The 13,831-nt window shown below is 37.1% G+C and overlaps 1 protein-coding gene across 2 annotated transcripts in view; it reads right to left on the bottom strand.

Moving 5' to 3' along the window:
- Positions 1 to 2,310: 2,310 nt before the first annotated feature.
- LOC143886781 (putative helicase MAGATAMA 3) overlaps positions 2,311 to 13,831 on the bottom strand; it is a 28,950-nt gene continuing 17,429 nt past the window's right edge. For both annotated transcript variants that reach the window (XM_077390898.1, XM_077390899.1), the window contains 8 exons: positions 9,592 to 10,209; positions 8,084 to 9,256; positions 7,634 to 7,958; positions 6,809 to 7,064; positions 6,268 to 6,484; positions 4,143 to 4,492; positions 3,610 to 3,666; positions 2,311 to 2,650 (listed from right to left, as the gene is read on the bottom strand). In XM_077390898.1, coding sequence (XP_077247013.1) covers positions 3,639 to 3,666; positions 4,143 to 4,492; positions 6,268 to 6,484; positions 6,809 to 7,064; positions 7,634 to 7,958; positions 8,084 to 9,256; positions 9,592 to 10,209 — 2,967 coding nt within the window. In that variant the 3' untranslated portion in view covers positions 2,311 to 2,650; positions 3,610 to 3,638. The remainder of the gene's footprint in view (positions 2,651 to 3,609; positions 3,667 to 4,142; positions 4,493 to 6,267; positions 6,485 to 6,808; positions 7,065 to 7,633; positions 7,959 to 8,083; positions 9,257 to 9,591; positions 10,210 to 13,831) is intronic.

Raw genomic sequence — 13,831 nt, 5'->3', positions numbered from 1 at the left:
TTCACCTGTGTCACGATCGAAAATAATATCAGACCTTAGGATATGGGTCCAATGGATATGGTTTGATCTAGCTGTTGACCCCAAATCATGTCCCATTAACTTTCGGATCCTTTCAATCCATCAGACCGTCTCTGTCCATTGACACCCTTAATTAAAGACAGTATTTTGGTTTAGTGGCAATATAAAACCACCAATAGAGGAAATAAATAAATATTAAATAAAAAATTCTCAAAGAGTGGTTATTTGTAATAAGATGTATTCTAAACTGAAGGGCACCCTTTCACAAATGGGGTGAAAGGGCGCCCCATTGGCTGCAAGGAGCGGTTATGCATTTAATGCATTTTGACTTTCAGCCATCATAAAATGCACAGTTGCTCCTTGCAGCCAATGGGAGTGCCCTTCACCCCATTTCTACAAGGGCGCCCTTCAGTTTAGAATACCTCCTGTAATAATTAATTGAACAAGGTGTCCTACCGAATGTGTTTTTCTATTGAAAGTTGGTGGGCCCAACCCTTTCCATCAAAGAGAGAGATATAGAGATTTGAATGATGAAGAGTTTTGTGCAACTCATTGCATTAGAGAGGGAGATTTTGATTTTCAATGGTGTAAGCCGTATAGTCCAGTATTTTTTAAAAATTATCCTATGGTTTACACCATAAGATGATCCAAACCATCCAGTTGATGGGGCCACAACGTAAATAGGTTGTGCCCCCAAAAATCGTTTTCATAGGATGATCTCAACCCTCCGATCTATAGAAGTTTCCATAATGTCCAGTTCCTCTATTTCCTCCATAGATCGAGGGCTAGGATCATCCTATGGAAACGACTTTTTGGGCACAACCTATTTACATTGTGGCACATCAAATGGGCGGTTGATATCATCCTATAGAGTAAGCCATACGATACGGGTTTACACCGTATAAAACCCGAGTGGAAGAGAAAAAAAATTAAGACACTGCCAAAGAAATGGCTACAGCTCTCTACCCAGAGAGTAAAGTGGGCCCACTCTACCAAAACATGAAGTGTAAAGTAGCAGGCCCGCCCTATGAATAGGTTTGCGTAGAGATGGTGGAGCCCATCCATCAAAACTTGAGATGTAAAATGATGGTCCTCACCTTAGGAATGGGTATGGGTGGAAATGGTCGGCCGCTAACAATTAGTGTAAAATGGTGGCCCAATGCACCCATCAAAACAACTACTATTACTGTTATTGTTGTTATTATAACAACTAGGGGTAGATTACTAAGAGGAGATTTTATCCCGTTCTTTCCCATTACTTAGATATTGAAATCTCAGCTGATATTTCAGATACCTCCGATATTCTTGTTTAGAGATGGCCCATACCCGAATCCAAACACTACCAAAAACACAGTGGGCCCACATTGTTTGGATGATCCAAAGCGTTCATTTGATGGGCCCTGACATAGATAGAGTGTGCCTAAAAAATCAGCTCCATCGGATCATCCTAACCCTTCAATCTGTGGACAAACCGTCAACTGAGAGGGTCTACCTTACACAAATTGAAACCACATGGGGGTGTAGTTGTGACGTTTTAAACTATAAGGGTAGAAGTGGATGTGTCAGAAACTAGAGGGGTGTAAATGTAATTTTCCCAAAAAAAAAAAAGAATAATGCCGGCGAAAACCAATGATTCGGCAATTGGGAATCGGGTTGAATCTTCTCTTGAAACTCCGGTACATCCACCACCCTCACATCAAGATCTAGTGGGGTTATTAGGACCCATCCTATCTTGAACTCTCCCTTTACCCGGCTCACCCCAACCGAGCACGATGATAAAAAGGTTTAACATTCTTGGGGACAGCTTTTTCAACTGCATCACAAAACCTTATTTACTATCAAGAGAGAAAGAGATAAATTCTTATTTGATGAGAACTTTATTTACTATCTTATGTGGTTATGAGCTAAAAATTGGTGAGAACTTTATTTACTACTTTTAGGTTGCAAGACAAACATTTATGAAGCTTTCTACCCACAATTTAGAGGGAAATAATATGATTATGGCTAATCTAGAGTGATATCCTCATAAACTGAAGGTCTCCCTCGTTAAAAATTGAATAAGGTTGGTTCATGTTAACTTTGTTTTAGAAATAGTTTTCCTTTATGCTAAACTGATTATTGGACTCAAATTTAAACATACTTTTGAGTACAATAATTGGTTTGGCACTCACAATTGGTTGTCATAATCTTAAATGAACAGGGCCTAGAGAAATCTAGTATTGGAATTTATGTTGTTGGTGCCCGAAATAATCCAAGTAAAGAGAAGAAAAGTAGCAAACAAACATCAACACAAGCACCAAAAACTTAGCTATCTTGATAGATGCCAAAAGAAAAGAAAATGAACACCACAGAACACAAGCACAAATTGTAAATAACTACCGCTACTCCTTGCTTGCATTGCCAACAATTTGTATCAAACCAGTGATTTTTCTTCACTCTTCTTTCTGACTTTGAATTACTGTTATTCAGATACCAAGTGGCATGATGACTCTGTATGCTTTCACTATAAGAAAGAAGTACAGAATAACAACTTACTAGATTAATTGGCAGATGCATCGGGTTCTTTGCCTTAAGCAAAGCAAAACGGCCTGACAGATCTTACCCCGTCTCGGTTTTGCAGTGGTCCTGATCCCTGAAAAAATATAGCCGAACAAGTATATGGGACATTCAGAAAGGCATGAAAAATGCAACATTTACATGCATCTTAAACAATGACAGCAGCAATCAAGAAAAAGAGTTAAAATTTATGTTACATTAACTTGGAGGTATTCATCTAAGCAGCCACATACTGTCCAGACATGTAGGATCATGTAGGATTCTGATACTCAACATATTCAGGTAGGATACATGTAGATTTCTTTTATAAGTTTTTATATAAGTAGCGAATGTCAATTACGCTTTACCATATGTCCAACCCATCCTAATCGTAAATATCATATATGAAAATTGAACATTAGATTTATAATAACACATTCAAGTGTACAGAATACAACCCTGTTATTATGTAAGAATATTAAACTTCTAAAACTGATAAAAAAAATATACTGTGGAATCCACGAATCCTAATTTTCAGGGTTTCCTGTTTGGGTCTCCGTACCCATGTCAGATTCCGACACTTCTATAGATGAAACACAGATGTTATATGATATCTAACATGACCAACAATATAACTAGAGAATAGAAGTCTGGGATTAAATTTCTTCGATGTGTTAATGAAAGGTTTGACATCAGAAAACCGACAAAAAAAAAAAATACAATCAATTATATTAAAAACCATCAATTATTTTAACAAACTAAAAAAATACAAAACGGAGAGTAATCAATATGATCGTAATAACCTTTGACAAAAACGGACATGATAATCCATACTATTCCAGTATAAGTCGAAATTTAAAGTGGCACCTTTGTCAAACAAGGCTAGACCATCAACTTTGTGGTGAGGATTGGAAAAGCAAAAACAAACAATTATATTAAGTATAAAAAAATACATAAGGGAGAGTAATCAATATGATCCGAATAACCTTTGTCAAAAACCGACATGATAAATCCATATTAGTCCACCACAAGTCAAAATTTAAAGTAAGAACTCACCTGTCAGGCTGCACATCATCTGGACTGGTTTACCAGCTCATTGGAACCTCCAACTCCCTAGCACAAGAATATCACTCATATAAGAGATTATTAGGATGTCAAAATGTTTGAACCTACACAAACTCAACTCATGCAGATCAACATTTATGAACAAGTACATTCACAAGCTGGAATCAGAAGTTCCAAGAGGTTTCAGATGCGAGCATATAAAGTTACTAAAGTGACTAAGAGATTGATGTAAGATTGTTTCTTAGTTTTAGTCCTTTTTTATACTTGAGACATAGAGAGTGCCAACTCAATTTTTCTACGGCAAGACTCTGTTCATCCCAAGTTTAACCAAGGCCACATAAAGTAAACTAGGAGAAAAACTGGCTTTACAGAGATGAAAAACACTCGCATATAGTCCTTAATATCTTAATTTCCATTTGTTTAATGTTTATATTTTTAATGTTGAACAAGATATTCGAATGCAAACAATAAACAGAAAAGCTGAGACCAGCGATAATTCAGAAAAAGAAAAGTATTGTGCATACCTCTCAAAGCATTTTAATTTGCAGCGTGATATATACTCTTTGGTATACGCTGCAAAGACGTTGTTCATTTTCTTGGCCAGTTTTACTACCTCTCCAAAGGGTAAAATAGCCCAAAACTTCAAAACTTGGAAGTAGTTTGAATGCTGTAGAATTTCAACTGACCAAAGAAGATAGTGCCCACAGACATTGCACTGTTTCAAAAGCTGGTAGGAAATTCCATCCATGAAGTCAAGGTTTAATTTCTTAGGACGCCATCCATCAGAAAGCTTCATTAATAACCTAATCACTTCCCTACGAGGATTTCTCTTAATTCTTGCAAATGACTTCCTAAAGTCATTAGTAAAAAGAACCTGCGGACAATTGAACATAGAGTAACTATTACAGCTAACCTGTGGACAATTGAAAAGAGAGTAACTGTTACAGCTAGTTTTAAGGAAACTGAATAAAGCGTGGCTACTAGATTGTACATAGAAGTTCACAGAAAGCATCTAACCAAATTTCAATCAAATAGTTTGCAGAAATACTGTATGAAAGAGAATATTGTCACATCCACAAATGTATATTAGAAGATAACAGTTCAAACAAGAACCAAGAGAGCATTTCTCAAAAGAAAAAAAATGGGAAAACCAAGAGAATTGTTACAAACTAGACTTTTAATGACTCTTTATTTTCCATTTGTCATTCTCACAAGGGCATCCATGTCCCTTTCCCCTTAAATTCATGCCTGAACATTATTCGAATTTCAAATTCGTCACATATGCAAAACGACCAATTACTCCAAAAGCTTAAGCCATTGGATAAGGCGTATTTAATCTTTTATACTTTAACACTCCCCCTCATGTGTGGCCCCTCTTTTTTAGGGCTTGCCTACACGTGGCACATGTGGCCCTTCTTTTGGGTTGGCCATTCCATGTGGATTTTTAATATTGAGGAGGTTTGAACCTAGGACATTTGCTCTGATACCATGTGAAATAACCAATTACTCCAAAAGCTTAAGCTGTTGGAGAAGGCGTTATTTAATCTTTTATACTTTAACAACATGGTATTGAAGTCCCAACCATAATTTCAAAATTTTGTAGGATTAATGCATCTACACAAACACTTATCAAACAAATAAAGGATTCTAGGAGAAAATTCCTTCGACTAGTGCATCTCTGTTCGCAACAGTTCCACATGTCGACAAAGATGATGGCATCATTATAAAGGGTTGAGCTACAAGATTCTGCTAGTACTGACGTTACTAAGTTTGAGGTGATATTTTAAAGAATCCTAGTGAAGGTTAGCAAAGTTTCTGAGGCCTATAGGGGTTACAATTTATCATTCAAACCACTTTTCTTTTCAATGATTATTTTGAAAGACCTGAAAGTTATTTCCACCCAAGGTTGACCTGGATGACATCAATATTTAAGAAGAAAAATGAGTATTTTTCAGAGATCTTTTGTAGTTGATTGGGAATTCCCCGACACTTGTATTGAGGCAATGCATACAACCAGAGTATGGCTTCTATTGCTCAAAATTGAATTTTCAAAATAGTGTGCACCATTTGAAAGTTCTGGAACCTTGATAAGTCATCTCTGCATGTTGTTAAGAGGAAGACCAAGGTGCTTTATCAAAAACTTAAACTGCAGTTCCCAAGAGAACCATTTCAAAAGTACAGATTGGATGTGATATGGCTCATTATTGATGCCAAATGATATGCTCTTTAGATATACACATGGATTAAACAATATAAACTGGAAAAGAATTAAACTAAATTTCTGAATTAAATAACCATGAGAACCATCATTTTTCAATTGTCTCCTAAACAATTAACACAATACAAGCTAGATGATAGTGAATTCGGATAATACATAGAAATCTACTTGAGGTGGCGCTTTTCAACTATGCCAAAGCTAGAGAAAACAAATACATGTTACAGTTTTACTCAAAAGAAAGTGATTTATGTCCCAACACAGGCATCATGGGCATGATACGACAAGTTCAAAATAAGTGCTAGCGAAGGAAACTGACAAGAGCAGTGGTTTTGACAACTAACACCTTGCGAAAAAAGAGGTTATGGGACTTGCTATATGGATGATGCAGGAGAACAAGAGGGAAGAAACGATAGGATAAAAATACAGCATACCTTCCACCTTGCCCTGCAGAAAAATAGGGAATCCATATGAAGCAAACCATCAAATTGGTCAAGCTCAATTAATGCCGGAATGATTGCTTCAACCAAACTATTGTCCTCATTAGCATTAAAGAAGCACCGACGGTCCTTCGCATCAAGGACTACTCTCTTCCATATAGAATCACTATTAATTAGAGTTGGCCCATTCCCCAAAATCCAAAGGCAGTGCCTACAATAAAAAAACAACTATAATAGAAGGACAACATTTAATGAAAGAGACTGGAACATGATCCAAGGAATAATAAAGAGGGATTTGCTAGCCACCTTCACAGAAAGCCATTTAGCGCCCCTCCTTTCCATGTGATGACAGCCACATCAATGAATAAGACAAAAACTGCCAAAAAATTAACATAGGTGGCTGTCATCACATGCAAAGGAGAGGGCGCGAAATGGCTTTCCGCGAAGGTGCCTAGCAAATCCCTAATAAAGAATGTCAGGACAATGAGCTACTAATAGCATGAATGGGTCCTCCTATGGAAGCAATGGAATTTACCTTGCCCTTGTTAAAGCCACATTTGTTCTTTGAGTATCGGTAAGGAAGCCCACTGAACCATTACCATTTGACCTAACAGTAGAAATTATTATAACATCATCCTCACCACCTTGAAACTCATCAACCGACCTGACCCTAACATCGAAGTAAGTAATCATCTCATATTTGTTTCCAAGTTCCTCTTTGATTGCAACAACCTGAGCTTTGTAGGGGGATATGACACCAACACTGAGTCTTTGCTTTAGAGTAACGGATGCTGTGAAAGTCAAGTCAGACACAAATCTTATATAAGCTCTAAATCCTCCTAAAGAATACCAAGAAGAAACTTTGTATGGTACATGCATAACCATTAGTCATTTTTTGGATGACAGCAAACAAATATATTATGTCTTAAGAATCAATTGTTTACTTTGCATTTCCTTGGCACACCATTGGAGCTATAAACCTTCTAAAGTACAAATGAACTTCATATTAACATAAAGACTGCTACCAACTCACAGATTACATAGGGGCAACTAGAGGGTCCAGACCTAATGGAAAAGAGGATCCAGAAGAAATAGCTACAAGATAGCTAGTACAATAATTGGAATAACATGTTCATCCAATCAAAAGGTAACATCAATAATATAGACTAGAGAAGACAACGGTGTTACAAAGGGAAAAATATTTAACATTTGCTTAAAACAAATGCAACACCGTTCTTTAAAAATGTCATACAGAAATAGCGATAACACAGCTGAAACTGCATATCATTGAAACAATCATGAAACATTCCTACCAAAAAACTATAGCTGAAAATATTCAATCTATAGATAATGAACATACCATTGCAAAGGTTTCTCACAATCTGTGAAAGTATAGCTATCTCCACAATATTTTTCTTGCTATGGCCAAGACCAAATGTCTCCCTTCCAAAAGGAACATTAATAAAGGAATAAGCGCCATACAAAGGTCCTTGAAGATAATGCCTTTCATAGCCTTTACATTTCACATTGGGACCATCTGAAATCATGTTGCTGTAAAACATGGTAGTCGGGAAAGAACTTATGGAAGGATGCATTCTATACTGCACATAAAGCAGGTGTTTCTTATGGCCTAGTAAAACCAACCTTTGAAAGAGACTTCTTCCAAATCCAGATTTCTCAGAAACCTGAAAAACGGTAAAATCTCAAATATAAATGTGTCTGACCCTAGCTTCTACCAAACAAATAGTAGTAGAATTACATGAACCATTATAAATTTATAATGCCTAGCAACAGTGCTGTAAACACAAACCTTGCTTTTAACCATTGCAGACAACTGACATTCATCACCTATGAGTATAGCATGCCGTATACCCAAAAGCTGTAGGGGAATCAATGATTCGCATTCTTTTAGTTGAGCAGCTTCATCAATAAGCAACAGCTCAAATGGTTTCATCTTTGGTGAATGTAACTTAATCGAACTAGAGGCTGTGCAGAAAACAAGTATAGCTTCTTTTAAGCAAAATTCTCGGATCAAATGTTTCTCGACAAAATGAGGAATTTCAAGAGATCCTTGGAGATCTATTAGGACGCGAAGGCACTCATTTCTGCTCTTACACAATAGAGACGACTTATATCCATTAATCGCTCCATGCCTAAAAAAATCCGCAGATTGAGAAGTGGCTTCATCTACTTTGGAATGTATCAAGCATTCCTCCAGAACTTTGTCAGAAAAAGTATTCTCACAGAAGCAATTCTCAAACGATTCAAGCAAATTGAGAACCTTAATCATCTTTTGGAAGTTCTTTACTGAAAGGGAAGCCGTAGGTAGGTGAGTGCACAAGGTTCTAGAAAAATTTGTCAGTGCCTTTACAATGATTCTGAACCGACTTCTGAAAAATTGACGAAAAGTCAATTTATCCTTACATGGCTCATCCTTCTCTTTTTTTATATTTTCGGAATATATATGGTATTGAGGAACACAGTTTTCAAGAAAATTTATCACTGATTTCAGCTGTTGCTTCCACCCAGAAAGTGGTGCAAAGCACTCTGAAAGGCTATCGACACGGTGATTGAGAAACACATCCTGAATATTTTCATCATTGTTCATATGAACCTTGTTTCCAAATAACACTACATCTCCCAATGAGCAACAATCCTGATGACATGACTCTTTCACCAGTGACAAAACACGCTTGGCGACTTCTTTAATTGCAACGTTCGTTGGTGCACATGTGAGGGTTCTGCATTTCATTGCTAGCAGCGCCCTCAGGCATGTCCCAACTGTTTTAGTTTTTCCGGTCCCTGGTGGCCCCCAGATAAGTTCAGTTGAGTATCTATGATTGCAATGCCTTGCTTTAAGACAACTTTGTACTGCACCACTTTGTGACTCATTTAGCTTGAATGAGTCTAAATCAGTATGTACTGTTTCCTTCCAAATATTATCATCTAGTCCAGAAGAACAGATTTCACAACTTCTCCCAACCTGTCATATAAAGAATTTAACAGATTAATGATCCATGGTTCCAATAAAATAAAGTCAAGCTTCTAAGAGACATGAAAACACAACCTCTTAGATAGCTTCTACTTCTGCTTTTCATGACTGGAAAGATGAAAGACAGTTAACAATGTGAACATTTTCATTAATATATCATGACTTGTATAACTTGAGCATGTTATGGTAAGAATTTCTTTCAATTATTTTCATTTTATTGGAAAGGAATTGCTATGTACATCAAGACCACATATCAAATGAATGAAAAAAGATCATAACATATGCTAAAAATACAATAATGAAATAAGATGTTTGGGAATTCATACCGAGGAATCAGTGTACAACACATTCTTAATGATATTCAAGTTTCTATCGCCGCTCATCTTCATATCCAAAGCACTCCATATGCGATCATATGTTGTTATATTTATTAAATAAACAGCAAAAAAAGATTTCCACGGGTCTTTCAAATCTCCAATGTTCTTTGATACTCTGACTTGAATAACATAAACTGGGTCTTCTTCACCATGTTTATTCTCATTAGTCAAATCTTCCTGACCCTTAATAACTACAGCCATGACATGAGAGATTCCAGTGAAATTCAAATCAGCAACGGTAGCAGGCCTTACATTTGACAGAGCAAATATATCTCCCTTTCTTGGTATGTATTTTTCCTTCCCACCGATATCGGGACCATCTCTGGTAGGTGCAACTTCAATTTCATAGAGTAACTCACCACTTGGCTTTGAGGACAAAATATCGCCTATAGGTGTATCAGAGCCTAACTCACAACGTGGCCTCAAGGACAGAATTTTGCATGTAGGTGCATGAGAAAGACCGACCATATTTGAACACAAATCAAAGCGCGTCTCCTCAATCAATGGAAACACAAATGATCCTAAATAATGTTCTACAGATTGAAAAGTTTTGGGGATCTCTTTCACCTGAAGAAACATAAATTGATCAGTTCAGAAGGTCAACAAAGTTGATGAAATAATTTCTCAATCAATATGGTAGATTTCAAATGGAAAAAGGCAAATAGCAACAAACTTACTCAGCCATGGGGCGTTTTGTGGGTAGAAGTTGTAAAACTCCAATCTAGAAAGCCTTTTCAGCTTTTAGTTAACATAGAAATTGCATCCAAAGTACAAATGGTTTGCGAACAAAACTGACCCACAAATTACATCCAAAATACAGTTGGGTTGCAAACCAAACTGACCCAGAAATCACAAGGAAAATGGAAATCCAAATTGCAATCAGGGTCCAATCTGGGCCTTTTTGAAATGCAAAGGTACAACAATTTTTTATAATAGGCACGAACTCAAGTTGTCCGAAAAGTTTTAACTAGCTCTCAAAGGCTACTGCCAGCTTTTTGCAAATCGCAACAGCTAGTTAAGTATATAGGACAAGGTGAGTACACTCTTATTATCAATACATGGTTGTGCCTGTATTATTTCCCTTTTTATTTTGTTGTTTACATATAAACCACAATGTAAAAATGTAAAAATATATCAGATCAGATTTGGTAAGATCGGACCATTGATTCATTAGTGTGTTAGATTAGGCTACATGTTGGAATATGCAGCGGCCACAAAGTTGATATCGATAACATAAAGTAAAAGAGAAATAGAGCTGTGAAACTGCCGTAACTCCAAAAGCTTAAGCTGTTGAAGAAAGGCATTGTTTAATCTTTTATACTTTAACACTCCCCCTCACGTGTGGCCCCTCTTTCTAGGGTTGGCCTACACGCGTGGCACATGTGGCCACTCTTTTGGATTTGGCCATTGCAAGTCGATTTTTGCTATCCGGGAGGTTTGAACCCAGGCATTTGCTCTGATACCATCAGAAACTACCAGTAACTCCAAAAGCTTAAGCTGTTGGAGAAAGGCATTGTTTAATCTTTTATACTTTAACAAAAGCTAAAGACAAGAACAAAAAGGTCTATGTGGTTTGGCAGTGTGAGTGTGCTTACTTCCACGGGGCAGAAACCGAGACTTCTTCACTAATCAGAGAGAAGTTACAGAGTACACACTCACCCTCTCAAACAGTAAGCAACCCTCACACAACCCTTTACAACAGAAGAACCCACCCCTTACTAGAGAACATGTTCTCTCTTCTCACAAAGAGTCACACTCACTTTCTCTATTTACAAGGTACAAGGCCTAAGCCAATTTACAGAGAAATTTTGTTGTAGGTTTTTCAAACCATAAAGGAACTACGATTCACATCCTAATTGTGGCCCACTACTACGGTTTGGATAACCGTAACAAGGAGAAAGGGATGGTGGGGAGTTGGTTTCCAAATAGGAAACCACATCCTTTTGTGATGTACTCAACATTCTCCCACTTGAAGACTAGTTTCTTCTGCAGTGCATAAAATTCTCCCACTGAATCGCTGCCCTATGTCATCATTCATCAAGTAACAACAAGCCCGATAGAAGTCCTGAACCATACAAACTTCCCTCTTACGACGAACATCATCAACATATCAGTAACATTGTCGTTGGTGTGTGAGAGCTTTCTCTCTTCAACAACGTCACATACAAAGTGATTCTGAAGTTCTTGATCCGAGCATGAAAAGCAGGATTTCTTGTCAAATGCAATGCTCTCTGACTGTCACAATGAACCATCTTCTTTAGGTTGACCTTAAGACCTCCAAGAAACCTCCTCAGTCGTATAGCTTCTTTGGATGCATGTGTAGCTGCCATATACTCTGCTTCTATTGTACACAAAGCCACCACAGAAAGCAAACTCGACATCCAATCAATTGAGTCATTGGCTAAAGAAAACATGTAACCAGTGGTCGACCTTCTTTTGTCACGGTCCCCTACATAATCAGCATCCACATAACCGACCAAATCCAAACTTTGGCCATTGTAGCAAATAAAGTCCTCAAAAGTACCCTTTAAGTAGCGAAGGATCCTCATCACAGCAGTCCAATGATCTCACCCTAGATTTGTCATATGCTTTAAGTAGCGAAGGATCCCATGTATCAGAATGAATCAAATCTAGCACATCTTTAGATTTATAGGTAGAGATGGGAAAACTAGTTTCGTGATGCTTACCAGGCAAACAAATCTCACAAAAATCTAAGCATGTAGATTTTAAACCATCAAGTAAATTACGATCAAGGAGTACCTTTATTCCACGCTAGCTCATGTTACCCAAAAGACTGCGCCATATCATAAAAGACTCAGCCACAGCATTTGCATTGATAGCATCAACAATCACAGTATCCCCAATCAACCGGTATAAACTTCCTTGTAGCTCTCTATTTGCAACAATGAGTTCTCCTTTCACAATCTTCAATTGACCATTTTCTCTAGAAAATTTGTACCCGTCTGTATCAATTTTCCCAATGAAAGTAAATTTTCCCATAGCCCCGGTACATATCTCACATCAGAAAAGGTACACGTAGTGTCATCAAATATAATAATCCTAACATCTCCAACTCCCACTATTTTACATGTGTTATTATCACCCATGTAAACAGTTCCCCATCACATGACCGATAGGTATAAAACCACTACCTGAATGGTGTCATATAGAATGAAGCATCAGAATCCATAATCCACTCTGAGTAGCAAATATCTCGTGAAAGAACAGACAACACCTTACCATTTTCACACAAAGCACCTTCATTGGCTAAATTTTCATAAGAATTCTTTGAGCTAGATTCCAAATCCTGCGAATCAGATTTGGGCTTATCTTAATTTCCTTTATGAAACTTACAATCTTTTGCAGATGGCCCTTCTTTTGACATTTCCAACACCTCAAATCCTTGCGCCCTTTCGATTTGGATTTTAAATTTTGTTATGTTTTATTGCCACACTCCATGGATCTTCCTTTTACCACCATTGTTGCATCACCGGAAGAGTCTGCACCTGAATTTCTGTAACTCTCTTCGGATAGCACTATAAAAACTACAATCTCCATAATGAGGTCTTTAGTGTTACCAAGATTCATAACCAAGCTATCCCACGAACTGAGCAAAGTCCATAACAAGAGACAAACTTTCTCTCCCTCGTCAATCTTAACATCAACAGTCGTCAATCTACTAATTAGGATATTAAATTCATTACGGTGTTCTTGCAATGAAGACTCATACTCTATCCTTGGATTGTACAACTGTCAACAAAGAAAAATCATATTTGACATAGATTTCTCTTCATATAGACTCTTCAATTCCTTTTGCAGTAGTTTCATCGGACACTTTGAAGAAACCTAAATCATCAGGTGCAAGAAATAAAATATGCCATTGCTAATTTATTTTTCTTCCCAAACAATTCATTAATCATATCAATGGACTTATTTTCCTTACCTTCAAACCGCATTCATCTTCAATTTTCACAACGCATTGTTTGATCCATTGAATTTCGGCACTTCAAATCTCATCAACTTGAATTAGGCATCTTAGCCTATGCAACAACAATCAATAATCAATCTTCTGTGAAGAACTAACAGTCAATCTTGCTCTGATAACAATTGTTGGAATCCACAATGGGCACAAGATCGATAACAATAACAGAAAGTAAAAGAGAAATAAGCAAAAGACAAGAACACAAAG

This window comes from Tasmannia lanceolata, unplaced genomic scaffold (assembly GCF_043159265.1).
Source record: "Tasmannia lanceolata isolate RefF3 unplaced genomic scaffold, GAP_Taslan_0.1 ptg000011l, whole genome shotgun sequence".
Lineage (NCBI taxonomy): Eukaryota > Viridiplantae > Streptophyta > Magnoliopsida > Canellales > Winteraceae > Tasmannia > Tasmannia lanceolata.
Note: the sequence above shows the minus strand (reverse complement) of the source record. Positions and strands in the feature narration are given on the sequence as shown.